This window comes from Cupressus sempervirens, chromosome 11, assembly GCF_028749045.1.
Source record: "Cupressus sempervirens isolate cs-2001-9-10 chromosome 11, ASM2874904v1, whole genome shotgun sequence".
In the NCBI taxonomy this organism is placed as follows: Eukaryota; Viridiplantae; Streptophyta; class Pinopsida; order Cupressales; family Cupressaceae; genus Cupressus; species Cupressus sempervirens.
The window spans coordinates 289,875,883-289,888,804 of NC_143128.1; the positions used below are offsets into that span (position 1 = coordinate 289,875,883).

Below are 12,922 nucleotides of genomic sequence, written 5' to 3' on the forward strand. Positions count from 1 at the left end.
AATAAAGCAATGTTATTAGATGTGGAAGAAACGTTTATTCACTATTTAATGATTTAGCCCTCGGCAACAATTCCATCCATGGAGGAACGGGCATGAACACCAAGAAGAACATTAATTGAATTATCATCATCTACAATCTTGTTCCTTTGAATAGAGAAAGGAAAAGAAGAATTCAGATCATTAGTGGCATTGACATCAACAGAAAAAATTAATTAAGGATCGGTATAAAGAAAAATTTATTAATTCGAAAGAATAAATGAATAAAGAATTGTAAACAGACGGAGGTCAGAGACAGACTCCAGTCTGTTAGAAGTATTGTGTACACGAAATATTAAAAGTTTGTTTTAATGTGATTTCAGACCAAGGTCTTGCAGGAGCGTGAGGTGGGATCCCACATTGCTGGGAGAAGGAAGGTGCGGCTGTTGACGCCATGGGCATTATAACTGGCACCTGTCGTCTCGTCCACTAACACTTGCCCTGGGTAACCGGGATAGGCTCCGCTTCCGTATTTGCCAGGACACGCTGAGACGGCCTCCAACGGAGCAGCGGCGTCTCCTTGGAAGTATCCCGACTTGAACGGATTCGTCACCGCTCCCGTCAAAACAGTGGCAATGTTGATGATCATCCCATCGATGCCCACGTCACCGTTGGGGGGCAGCAGAGGAGGGCTCTGCGGGCCGTAAATAGGCTGATGAAACGGCCACGCGCACTGCCCCGGGCACTGCCTCACCGAGTTCCCCACCCACGCATACGCGAATTCATATTTAGCGTCTCGGGCTTTGCTGCTGTCGTGGAATCCGCAAGAGCTGCTGCAGAAGTTCTCCACCATAACATCCTCAGACGTAAGCACCAAATACAACTCCACCTCACCAATATTGCTTCTCTTCTTCGATGGCGGAGGCAGAGCTCCCGATTGGAATGCACTCTTCACCAGATTGAGAATGTCACTTCTTTTGAGGGACTTTCCGAGAGAGTATGATTCGTCCAGCTTCTGCATCCCCAACCTCCGAGTTGAAGGCTGAGCTTGCTTCAATGTGGAAGGGGAAGACCCTCTGTAGGCCTCTGTAGTTTTCCACCAGGTGAGAACAGAGGGAGAATTGCCCTTCTTCCCGCTTTCCGTTCCCAAAGACTGCGCAAAATCGGCAACAATGGCACGCTGGGCAGAAGTGAAATTACCGTACCAGATGAGATGAAGATTGAGAACGGGTGTTGTGGAAAGGAGAGGGCCATTGTGGTATTGGAGAACAAGGGGCTCTTCTTCCACCAGGGCAGACAGCTTTCTCGATGGGAAAAGGGGCCGACCCGCGGCATCGACTGTAGTAGACAATGCCGCCATACAAAGTAGCACTAAACTCATCACAAACCACTGAGACACTAAAACAGCCATTATAGTTGGGCTTACTTTTATCGGAGACACAGAACTGTAAGATTCGTTTAACAGAGGTAATGAAGCGAAAATGTGGTGAGTACTACCAAGAGAAGGATGGGGGTTAAATAGGCAGAGAGGGATAAGTGAAAGCGGAATGAGAGGGATGGAGAACAGGGATGATACCACTGGCAGGCACAGGTGAAAATAGCTAATTAAATGAGGGTTCTTGGAAAATTCTACCGTTGAAGCGGTGGGCTTCCCCAAAAACAGCTGTGTTATACCTGGATGCTACGCGTTGTGCGTGTTAGAGATAATATCCCGATCAGTAGTAAAAGGGAGAGTAAATGTAACAGTTGTGCTTTGCTGGCGAAATCTGGACTGTCGCGTCAAAGAGGCAGTTTTGTCAGATTCGATGTTAAGGGACGGAAATGAGCCCAAAAATATTCATTGTTGCAGCAGAAATTAAAAGCGCGGGCAGGCCGCACGTTTCAGAGTCGGCACTTCTTACGCCATAAGAAAGCGGATACGACGGTGGTGTGGAAGTCTTTGAGTATTATAGTTACTTGAAGTAGAATATAAGAATAAATAGGGGTCTAATAATCTTACATAGTAATACAAATTTTTTTGATGGATGTCATCTACAAAGAAGTTTTAGGTACCTAATACGGGCTCACATGTGCGTGAAACCTCTTCGGCTAAGAGCCAAGGATTGAGGAGCATCCACGCTGCCAAATTCGCCCAAGGCACGATCTCAGCCTCATCCCTTATGGATGTCTTTGGACCTTGCACTCAGCAAGACTTGATCCCTGGTGGGCTCTTTGTGAGCCATTCAACTTCACCAATAGACGAAGGGCCCATTGACAGTAATACAAGTTTGAAAAATAATATTTAGATCTTTAATACTTTAATACTTGATATTGCATTGGGGAAGATATTAAGTAGTGGTTATAGCTAACTTAGTGAGTTTAATTGAGGTTCCAATCAATATCATAATTTTTCAGGAAAAAATATTGTTTTTGTTTGTGGCTTAATTTTTTAAACCTAAGGCTTTAGCTTCTCACCAATAACAATCCATTCTGTAAAAGTTGTTATAGATATAAATTTAACCACTATTGGGGTTCATAGTGTCTAGTATTATGTGACATCTTTTTGACCACTTTTTGACCTATATGCACATAACGACTTCTATAGAGTGGATCTTTATTGGTGAGAAGTTAAAACCTTAGCTTTAAGTAGTTAAGTTGCATACGAGAACAACCAAAAATTTTCAAATAATTTCGACATCATTTGGTACCTCAATTGAACACGTGAAGTTAGCTATAGCAAATACTAGGTATCTTTCCATAGTTCATCTATTTTCAGCTGCTTAAACTTGTAGAGGGTTTCTTAACTGTTGGTGAAAATATGGATGGCTTAAACATCACACACTAATGTCTGACTTTTAGGCTAGAAATGTTTAGTATTCAAAGTTGACTAATTTTTCCCAAGCTCAATTTGCTCCTTAGTGTGTGAAGCTTAAGGGTTGCCACCTTGACACTATTGAAGATCTCCATTCAAAAATCTCAATAAAGCTTCATAGCGAAGTCACTAGAATTTCATTTGTTTGTAAAGTAGGTAGGACATAGCTTTAAAGAAGGAGCTTAGCGACCAACATTTTTTGGTTTCTCATTTTGGTACACACACACACACACACACACACACACACACACACAATGTGTGTGTGTGTGTGTGTGTGTGTGTGTGCACTTAACCCACATCACATTTATGTATACAAATATTATAGATATTTTCTCAGTTTGCTCCTCCTCGTTACACACACACACACACACACAATACATATATGTCAGATATGTATACATATAATACTATATATGATGCATAGGCACATATGTATATATGTTTCATTTTTCACTTGTTATTATTATTACATTTTTTAGCTTCTTTGTCTTTACTCATTTCATCTTTTTAATTTATTTTTAACTCTTTTATTTCTTCATTGTGCTCTTGAGGGTTATCATCGTTCTTTTGATTCATCTTTTACCCCTTTGCTTTCTCTTTACTTATATATTGACTCACTAGCTTAATTTGTTAGTCTATCTGGCTTGTATACTTCTGCTTTTCTATCCCCCACTTGGTTATTTTATTTTATTTTTATGTTTGTTTTTGGTTGTGTCACGTCAACTCTCCCTCCTCCCCATCCCCTCCCCCCCCTCTCCCCCACTTTAAAGCCTGGTGGATCTGCATTCTACTTTTTTATGTTCTTTTCTCTCTAGCATCCTGATGATGGATCATGTAGTACGATCTGAAACGTTGATGTAAAAAAACTATACACAATCAAATCCAGAAATTTGATAGCATTAGTATGGATTGTGGAAATCTAATAGATCTCAGAGATAAAACTATCAAGAGCAACTCATGGATTTAGCAGAGTTTGATGACTATGTGGTATGTAGTGTCAAAGGTTATCCTATTTTTTTGTGTGAAGAGATTGAGAACTTTATGGTGGAAACATATCAATACACTAGAACATTCTTTCCAACTGGAGAGGTGTAAAATACAAACAACTCAAAAACTATGAATGTCATGTTAATCATGATCCAAATGTATTATTATTTTTTAATTTCTACATATTTCACAACTATCAATTCAAACTTATGTTTGAATTTTTGTAGGTCATCTTAGGATATGCTTCATTATTTTTTGCTTGTTTTATCATCATCACAAGGTTCTCACTTGTTTCCGCATTCTACCAAAGATTCCATGTTTGCAAAAACATAATACCACATTGCCAATGAAATGGATGTGCAGTGTGTGTTGTCAATTTTTGGATGGTGAAAACTTGCATATTTTGTATGATAATTTTTTCTTACCTGTTGAGGAATTATTTATTTCCTTTTCATCCACTATGACTTGTGATAAAAAAAAAAATTGACTAAATAAAATGGAAAGGAATCAAATTCTTTAAACAAATTATTACATAGTAACATTATGGTACATCCTTACAAGTGAGGATGTTGTCCTTTGGGAGAATATGTCTTTTAGAAGCATAAGATTGATTCTTATAATTTTTAGCAATGACATGACTTGAAAGTTATAATTGTTTGCTCATTGAACTACATCCAGCTTTACAATACTTCATTACTATTGTCCTTTCAAAGGGACACAACCTTTTACAATTAGCATCATTTTAAGTGTACATGCCTTGAAAAATTATGCACTTTAAAAGAGTCACAATTGTTTGCTAATTGTACTCTTTAAGATCTTCAAATAACTTCCCCCCAAAACTAAGAACTTCTCTATAAAATAATAATAAGCTAACAATAAGACAAATCAATAGCACACATGTCATATATGGGTAAAACTTCAAACTTGTGTCACCCTTTTATAAAGGAAAATGCTAACAAAAGTATAACTATTCAACTTCAATAATATAAAACTAGTATTATTATTTAGAATTTAGAAATTAAGTAATCTAATGAAACAAGTAGAAGTGGATAAAGATTAAGATTATTATTTTTAATGATTATTTGAAATAAGGATTGATATATTTTCCTAATTTTTAATGATGATTTTTTAGTTGCTAAAAAATGAGGGGTCTAGTTCCCACCAAAAAACTCTATGGAAATAAACCTTTTTCCCTTTGATCTCATATTATTTTATAGATCACATATATAGCTAGATCAATCAAAAATAAAAATGAGCTTTTGACCTAAATTTTCTCTTTTATAATAATTCAAACTTCAACTCAGCTTAAATCAATAGTTTTCATCTCCCGCCACATTTTTCAAAACAATTCTATTCTAACCAAAAGAAGATTTATAGATTTCAGAAGAGGACTCTCTCTCCTAGAATGTCATATGATTTTTAATTTTTTTATTAGATTTTTTATTTTTTCCCTTTTCAAAATTGACATTTTCTTGAGTGTTAAAATACGTACTTATAGTATTTTTAAATTACAATATACTATATATAAGTAAAACACTATAAAATCTATATGAGTGTTTGTTAACAATTTGTCTTCCTTAGTCTTGGTTTGGACCTTAACTCTTAATGTACCCAAGAATGATGGAAAAAAAAATAGTTAATGACATAATGGGTCAATGTAGTAATCTATCAGAAACCCTTGAACTGAAAGGTGCAACTCTCTTATGATGCAAAGATTTGCAATGAATTTATTTTAGGTTTTGGGGTATGCTCTTAACCAAAGAGCAGAAGAGGTAAAACCAAATTCCTTAATACTTCAAACAATCTAGGCGACTTTCAAATCTAACACCTAATATGCAATCCGTTCTACCTTGGATGCAAAATTGAAATAATGCAAAACTATTTACTACAACATGAGTGGAAAAAGAATGATTAGTTTGGTAATGCCCAAATTGCTGAGATTTGATAATAGTTGGGTTGTCTCCTATTCAACTGCTTCATTAATAAAAGCTTGTACTTCTCATACAATCAATGACATGCATATGAACTAATACGCACAGAACAAGGGAATAAAGTAATATTGTAATGAAGAAAGTAAAGCTTACAATGTAATGAAATGAAAGAAACAAAACCAAGTTTATTTGAAATCTTTTAGTTTTCATTCACATCACATTCATCCCAAGTACCATACAAAAACTAAATGAACTTCATAATTAAAATGTAGACTCAGATTCTCACACAATAGTCCCAGCTACAGGGGTTTGTCCACAAAGTAATTTTTTGATCTGATTAATTTCTCAAAAAGTTACATATATGAGCCTCTTAAGAATGGCCGGTTACATTCAATAATTAAAATATAGAGAATCTCTAAATAGAGGATGATAAAAATAGTACTTGACTAGGTCATCATCCATTATAGATTCTAAGCCTACAAAGAAAATGCTAAAAGTGGCTAGAATAAAACAATTTGAGAAAGAAGAGTAAGTGAATCAAAGATTGTTAGAGCATTTAAATTTCTTTTGGGTCACAACCTTAGCTCTGTATGGTTTCATTGCATCAGTTACATTGTTCAGTTCATTGACATCTGGAATCATGATATTATCAGCTTGAATCATCTAGTAATCATGCATCTCTATCAACTTTTCCACTCTAGAGATCTTTGATTGAAGTTTTTTCGATGCACGCCTTAGGATGGAATCTATCACTGAAAGCTCTTGGATCTTTGACACCTAGAAGTTGGTTGGATCAGTGGCTTCCTCTACAAATGCTATAAAATTGGATTTCATTTGCTCAATGTCCACCAATTGACCATTATTGGTAACATGTGATTATCTATGCAACACCTTTAGACATTCAAATATCTTTTTCGTGATGACTTTTTGCACTAGATCATGCACATCCTTGAGCTCATTTGCAAATCTCACTAAGATTCCATTATGAACTCTAATGATTGCTTCCAATGAAGCAATGGTTCTTGACTTGTTTTGAGAATCCTGTGGGTCATGGCAATGTTGGTCTTCATATCAATTACCTCTTCCAACAAGGTCGGTTGCTTTGTCAAGTTCTTTGATGCTTTTTTGCATTGTAGTTTGATGACTAGACACTGCTTCCCTCAAACTTGTCAATATCTAACAACAGGTTTCCAAGGTTCTCAATGAGAGGGGGACCTTGGGCCTCCATTTGATCAATCCATGCGTGGCTAATTTGATCAAATTACCTCTCCTTCTATAGGTTCAAAAGAAAGTTCTTGTTCTCCTCTATACTTGGGTTAAATGTACTTGTATAGGTGCTTCCAAGTGTAGCTCTAATGTAATCCATTAGTTCCTTATTTGAGGCTTTGAGTACATATTTCTTTGCCCTTAACTCTTCAAGTCTATCTTTGATCTTCTCATTGGTTGATTTCCATATGTTAACCATGGAATCATGCACAAGAATACTAATGTCAACCACTCTAATCTAAAATTCATTGATAGTGAGCTCATGAAACTTTCCCTCCTTCTAAGGTACTACTATCTCCATCAACATATGACTAGTAGAAGAATCAGTGGCCAATGTTGCTATCATCTTTTGGTTCTTTATCTTCTTAGATTGTGGTTGAGATGAGGTTGCTTGTGTGATGAGGTTTTTAGATGGCACAACTTCCTCACATCTTTGCTTCTTCCTAACAATAGTCTCTTCCAACCATGACTCAGTTGAAAGCACATTGATTTCCAACCGAAGGGTAGTGGGATCAAAAATCTTCCTTGCCACTGGAGGTGTTTCCTTGCTCTAAGTGGCAATGGGGAAAGTTGTCACCTTAGTAACAAAGAGGGCCAAGGTATCATCCTACAGAGATGCATCTTATTCTTGGCCATCCAGGGGATTGTTATTAGTGGATGACTTGCATAAGGGAGGAAGGTTTGGCCATTAACTTCTCTTGTACCTTCTCTTTGTTCTTTTCCTTATCCCCAACCTTGCATGTGTTTGGCAGAGATCCTCCTCCACAAGTTGGGGTAATCTGGACATTCTTTTTTGGAGGTTGATCTTTGCCTCCACTGATAGACTAGGCTAGACCCACTAATGTTGAGGTAGTAGCAGTGGTGGAGGTAGGTACAGTTGACTAAGCAGTTCCAAAAGCAACTCCAATAGTAGAGCCTGTACTTGGCATTCTTTCTTTTCTTTATCTAGTCCAATCCACCCATTTATCCATCCTTTTGATGATTCCATACATTAGGACCTTCATTGTGTCAATAATAAGACCTTCAAGCGGAGTTGACACAATGGGAGTCTTCTTGATTTTCTCATAGGATGAGGGATGCATGTAGGAGCCATCATCTACAAGATCAAAAACATCAATAGATTCATTATACATTTTAATTTCATCAATTGTTAGTCTTGACCAATACCTCTCTCTACTTTGGTATTCATCATAGCATCTAAACATATAGTCTTAAATGTCTTGAATGTATTTGTGAGTGTATCTCAACTTCATATGATCTCTATGAAGTTCACTGGGTCATATTAAGGCCTAATCACTTCCTAATCAACTATTTTGATTTTTCTTTAAGAACATTTAAATAGATTCTGGGTATTGGATCTAGAAGTATAGGAGTAAGCTCCAACCACTATTGGGAAGGAAATCATGACTATTTTCTTTACATTGGAACACAAGTTGTTTAATTCTAATATTTGTTGACATAATTTGACAAGAACAACCTTGTCCTCAAGATACTTGGGGAGCATTTTGGGAAAACCATCAAATACAATGATCCTTAGGTAGGAGAAGGTAGGGAATTGGATGATAGAGCATTTGAACTGGCCTATACCCAAAATAGCTTTAGGTGAAAATCTTCGCTTAGGGTAGCCCTACAATTCTTGATATAGTCTCATTGTGAAGGCATCATTAACTTTTGCATACTCTTTGAAGCTCCTCTATAGCTGAAGGTGGGGGTAGGACTCATACACCCTTGTACTCTCATCATAGTCTTTGATACTGGGAAGACCCAGCTAGAGGTGATGTACGACTAAGGCATATATCAAGTACAAAGACATATCAAACTACATGAATGCCTTATCTAAATTTAACCATGAGGAAAGCTCATCACATATGATTTGAGCCTAATCAATTTGTAGTCCCTTGGCACATGTAACATGTACCAAGAAGAAGTGATGCTCAATGAAGTCTAGGATTTCCTCCTTTCCTTTAAATCTCAGCAATAATGCCAAGATGTTGATGATCTCTCTTTTCAAATTGGTTCCAAAAAGAGTCCTTGGAATTTTACTCTTTCTAGAATGAGGTGTCTAGAACCAAGTTATCTACATATCCTCTCTTCTTAGTCTTTTTTTAACATTGATGCAAAGGATGAGAAATTGATGTCACGATATTCTTCCTTCATTGGCATGCCAAATGCAGATTGCATCAAGGAATTATTTATTGAGAGAAGGATGGACTGATCAAGTAGCAAGATTTTCTTTGTCTTTGGATTATATCTCTCAATACATTCTCTCACTAGCTCTAGTGCTTGCACAACCATGGGGAATTTGGCAGCTTCAGCCAATCCTCTTTCCTTCAGCTTCTGAGTTATTGGGTGAACAGGTTGAGAATTAAGACTTTTATGGAGATCGCCCAAATCATAAAATTTTAATGAGGTATTCATGAATTTTTCCAATCACTTTCCAAGCCAATTAGATGATCATATCCTGTTGCTTGGACTATCATTTTTTTATAGTTTTATGGAGGAGACAATTGCTTGATAAATACCCATTAAAACAATGAGGAAGCAAGTTTGCAACAAATATGATCAAATAGATGCAGAAATTTGAATGTTGGCACTACAAGAATGAGATTAAATGCAACCAATGGTTGTAACAGTAGGATTTGTGATAAATTTGATAGCTAATGGCTATTTAAAACTTTCTACTTCTACCCATATAAGGATTCACAAATCATATCACTCACTTAAAGACATATCGTAGTGAGAATAGCCACTTACAAAACCAATTGATTTCAATTAAGTGGGAACTCCCATATTTACTTCAGAATCTAGAACTAGGGCTTATATGATAAATATTTATATGCGGAGGAGAAAGCATAGACCCATCTTTTTGTAAGCTTGCCTTCTCTTTGATTTGGGATTGTAATGCAAGCAATACCCCTTTGACACCTTGGGTACTTTGTTTCATTGTTCTTCACATCAACCACTTAAAAACTTGCTTTCCTTTATGTTAGGGGCACATTTTTATGAATGACTTCACCAGAAGCATCTTTCTGGCATCTCCACAAAATATCCGCATGTCATACTTGCATAGTTTTTTTTTTCCCCTAATCTTCTAGAGAAGTAACCTTGAACATTTCTAAAGTATAGAAAAACACCATTGAAATCATTGCTTTTTAGAGGGAAAACCACTTCGAAGCATATTCCTTTGATTTGGATAGTTACCTTATATATCCTTGAAATGAAATCTTGGTCATGGATTCACCATTTTAGTGATGCATACCAAAGACTTGGATTTATTTCTTTTCAAGACTATGCCTGGGTCCCACTTAATGTATAATATCTTTGAATGAAGTGCGAGATTTTTTTAGTATTCAGGAAGAGAACATAAAATGTTCATTTCTAGTAGACGAGTAGTTGAAATCATGTAGGCCTGTTGCTCTACATAGAAATGAAATCTAACCTCAAAACTTTGATTTGAGACTTTCTTAGCTTTGGCTTTCACTTCTCTTCATCTTTTCAACATTAAACAAGTGGTTAGACATCCGTAAATGCTCTTATGATTGTGTTCTTTGGGTTCTTGCTCAATGAAGTTCACCAAAGCAGATTGCTAGCAAAATATTTCAGAATTTGAAGGGAACGAGCCTTCTAAGTTAGGAATAGAATCATGGAAACCAGTAAGACTCCCTTCTCACTAGGAATTCACTCAAACAACATCCCATCCATACTTAGATCACCCAAGACCTTAATGCATTGGAATGATAAGAATCTCACGTGGAGGTATAAGGGGAAGTGGAGCAAGTGAAACTTGGAAAAGACATAAAGTGGGAGTCTTAGAAGCTTGATGAGAAGAGAGACACCTAGGGGCTTCCTAGACAAGAAACTAGACAAAATTACTATAAATAGCCATCAAACCAAAAAATCAAAAGGGATAGACTAAAAGTTTGGCAATAGTTGGCTCTGACTAGGGACTTAGGCATTGCAAATGTCTGAGAAGGGGCCCATAATCTTTGATTTTGCATTGCCAGAATGAAAAACTAAAGGGGGAAGCCTCTAAGCTAAGCACACAACAAAAAGGAACACTAACATAGGAAATTAGGAAACAAAGCAAGGAAGATAGCAAAGAGGAGAACCTACCTAGACTAACTCTAACTATAGGTGTTACCTGCTTTCAATTATAAACTTGACACAACTTCAGGTCTTGGACATTGTAAGAAAATGGCATAACTTCTCCAATGGGATAGGCCAGAATGAAAGAGTTGTTTTGATTCACTTGCAAAACTTTGAAATGGCCTTTCCAAAGAGAGTCAAACTTATGATGCATACCTTTGGGTTCATGTCTCTTATCCCATAATAGGGTTAGATCATTTTTCATGAATTTCCTTGGCCTAGATTTCTTGTCAAAGAAGCTCTTCATGCACTTTTGATGTTATGTGATTTGGTCAACTAATTTCTCTTGTTCCTCTTCCAAATTGGTAAGGTGCATAATTCACTTTTCTAGACCATTTTAACATACTAGATTCTCAATTACTTGTAGCTTACAAATGGATAGCTCCAATGGTAGGGAAAGGCTAGCTTCAATTCCATATACCGGCTCGAATGGGAAGATGTTGATGGTCTTCTTAGGTATTATCATATCTTACCAAAGAGCTTCATGTAGATTTTTGTGTCAATCTTTCTTATTCTTAGAGACCATCTTTTTCATGATGTTGATTAAATTTGTATTGTTTGATTTTGCCTGACCATTCCCTTGAGGAAACTAGTCTAAGGAATTACTCAAATGGATGATGTCATAACAAAACTCTACAATATCTATTCAAAAAAAATAGATAGCATTATCCATGACAAGCTTTAATGGGACACCAAATCTCACTAGGATGCTATCTTTGATAAACTCACAAACAACTTTAGAGGTGGTTCTCTTTGTGGGATTTTCTTCCACCCACTTGATGAAGTAGTCTATAGAAGTTATAATGTATAAATGACTAGCAGATGAAGAGGGATTAATTGGACCAATGAAGTCAATTTGCCACTATTGAAAGGGGCCTTCCATCACTACTAGCTTTAGTGATAGGGTAGCTAATTGTGGTTTACTAGAGAACACCTTACACTTGTCACACTGAGCCACCCACTTATAAGCATCTCTGAAAATACTAGGCCAATAGTAGCACTACCTCAAAAAAATTTAAGTTGTTACTAAAGAAGAAAAATGCCCTCCACAAGCTTCATTATGAAATGTCTGAAGCAACCTTTCCTATTGAGGCTTATCCACACACCTTAGGAAAGTTCCATCGATTGTGCTCTTATACAATTGATCATCATAAATGACATGCTTACTTGAATTAGTCCTAAGATCTCTTCTCTAATTATACATAAATCCATCAGGGTATTTTCCATAGGTAAGGAAATAAACAATATTTGAAAACCAAGGATCTTGGAAGCTTACTATTAACACTCTTGAGGTTTATTCCTCTTGACTTGGCTCCTAATTTTCTACAATTATTTTGCACAAGCCATTTCCTGATACCAACTTTTTTGGTTTTAACTCAACATCATATTCCTAGACCTTGACTATCTAGGCTCCTCTAGTATTGCAACCTATCTCTTACTGGGTCAAGATACTCTTGACTACTAGGTCAGGAACATGCACTACAAAATGTGAATGTAAAACATAAAACCTAAAAATATTGGGTGCTCTTACCATAGTGTACACATGTTTTTCCATCTAAGAGTACCTTAGTTCATGCTCCTTGAGAGGGGTGCTCATGAAAGAAATAGGTTTTTGAATACCCTCCCTATTTTCTTACATGAGTATGGCAGATAATGTATGGGTTGGCGCATAGCAATATAGGATAAAATCTTTGGTATAATTTGGATGAACAAGGAAAGGAGCTTTGGCTATGGCAATTTTGATTTCATCAAAAATCCTTCCTTT

The 12,922-nt window shown here is 36.5% G+C and overlaps 1 protein-coding gene across 1 annotated transcript; it reads right to left on the minus strand.

Annotated features, from left to right (window-relative positions):
- Window positions 1-208: 208 nt before the first annotated feature.
- On the minus strand, window positions 209-1,640 carry LOC149529256 (protein EXORDIUM-like 2). Its single transcript, XM_089809893.1, has one exon. It carries the CDS (start codon window positions 1,385-1,387, stop codon window positions 356-358), a length of 1,032 nt encoding a protein of 343 aa, XP_089666019.1. The 5' UTR covers window positions 1,388-1,640; the 3' UTR covers window positions 209-355.
- Between the last annotated feature and the right edge of the window lie 11,282 nt (window positions 1,641-12,922).

Excerpts from the sequence above, each read along its gene's own strand:
- LOC149529256 (XM_089809893.1), bottom strand. The coding sequence starts at position 1,387 with ATGGCTGTTTTAGTGTCTCAGTGGTTTGTGATGAGTTTAGTGCTACTT.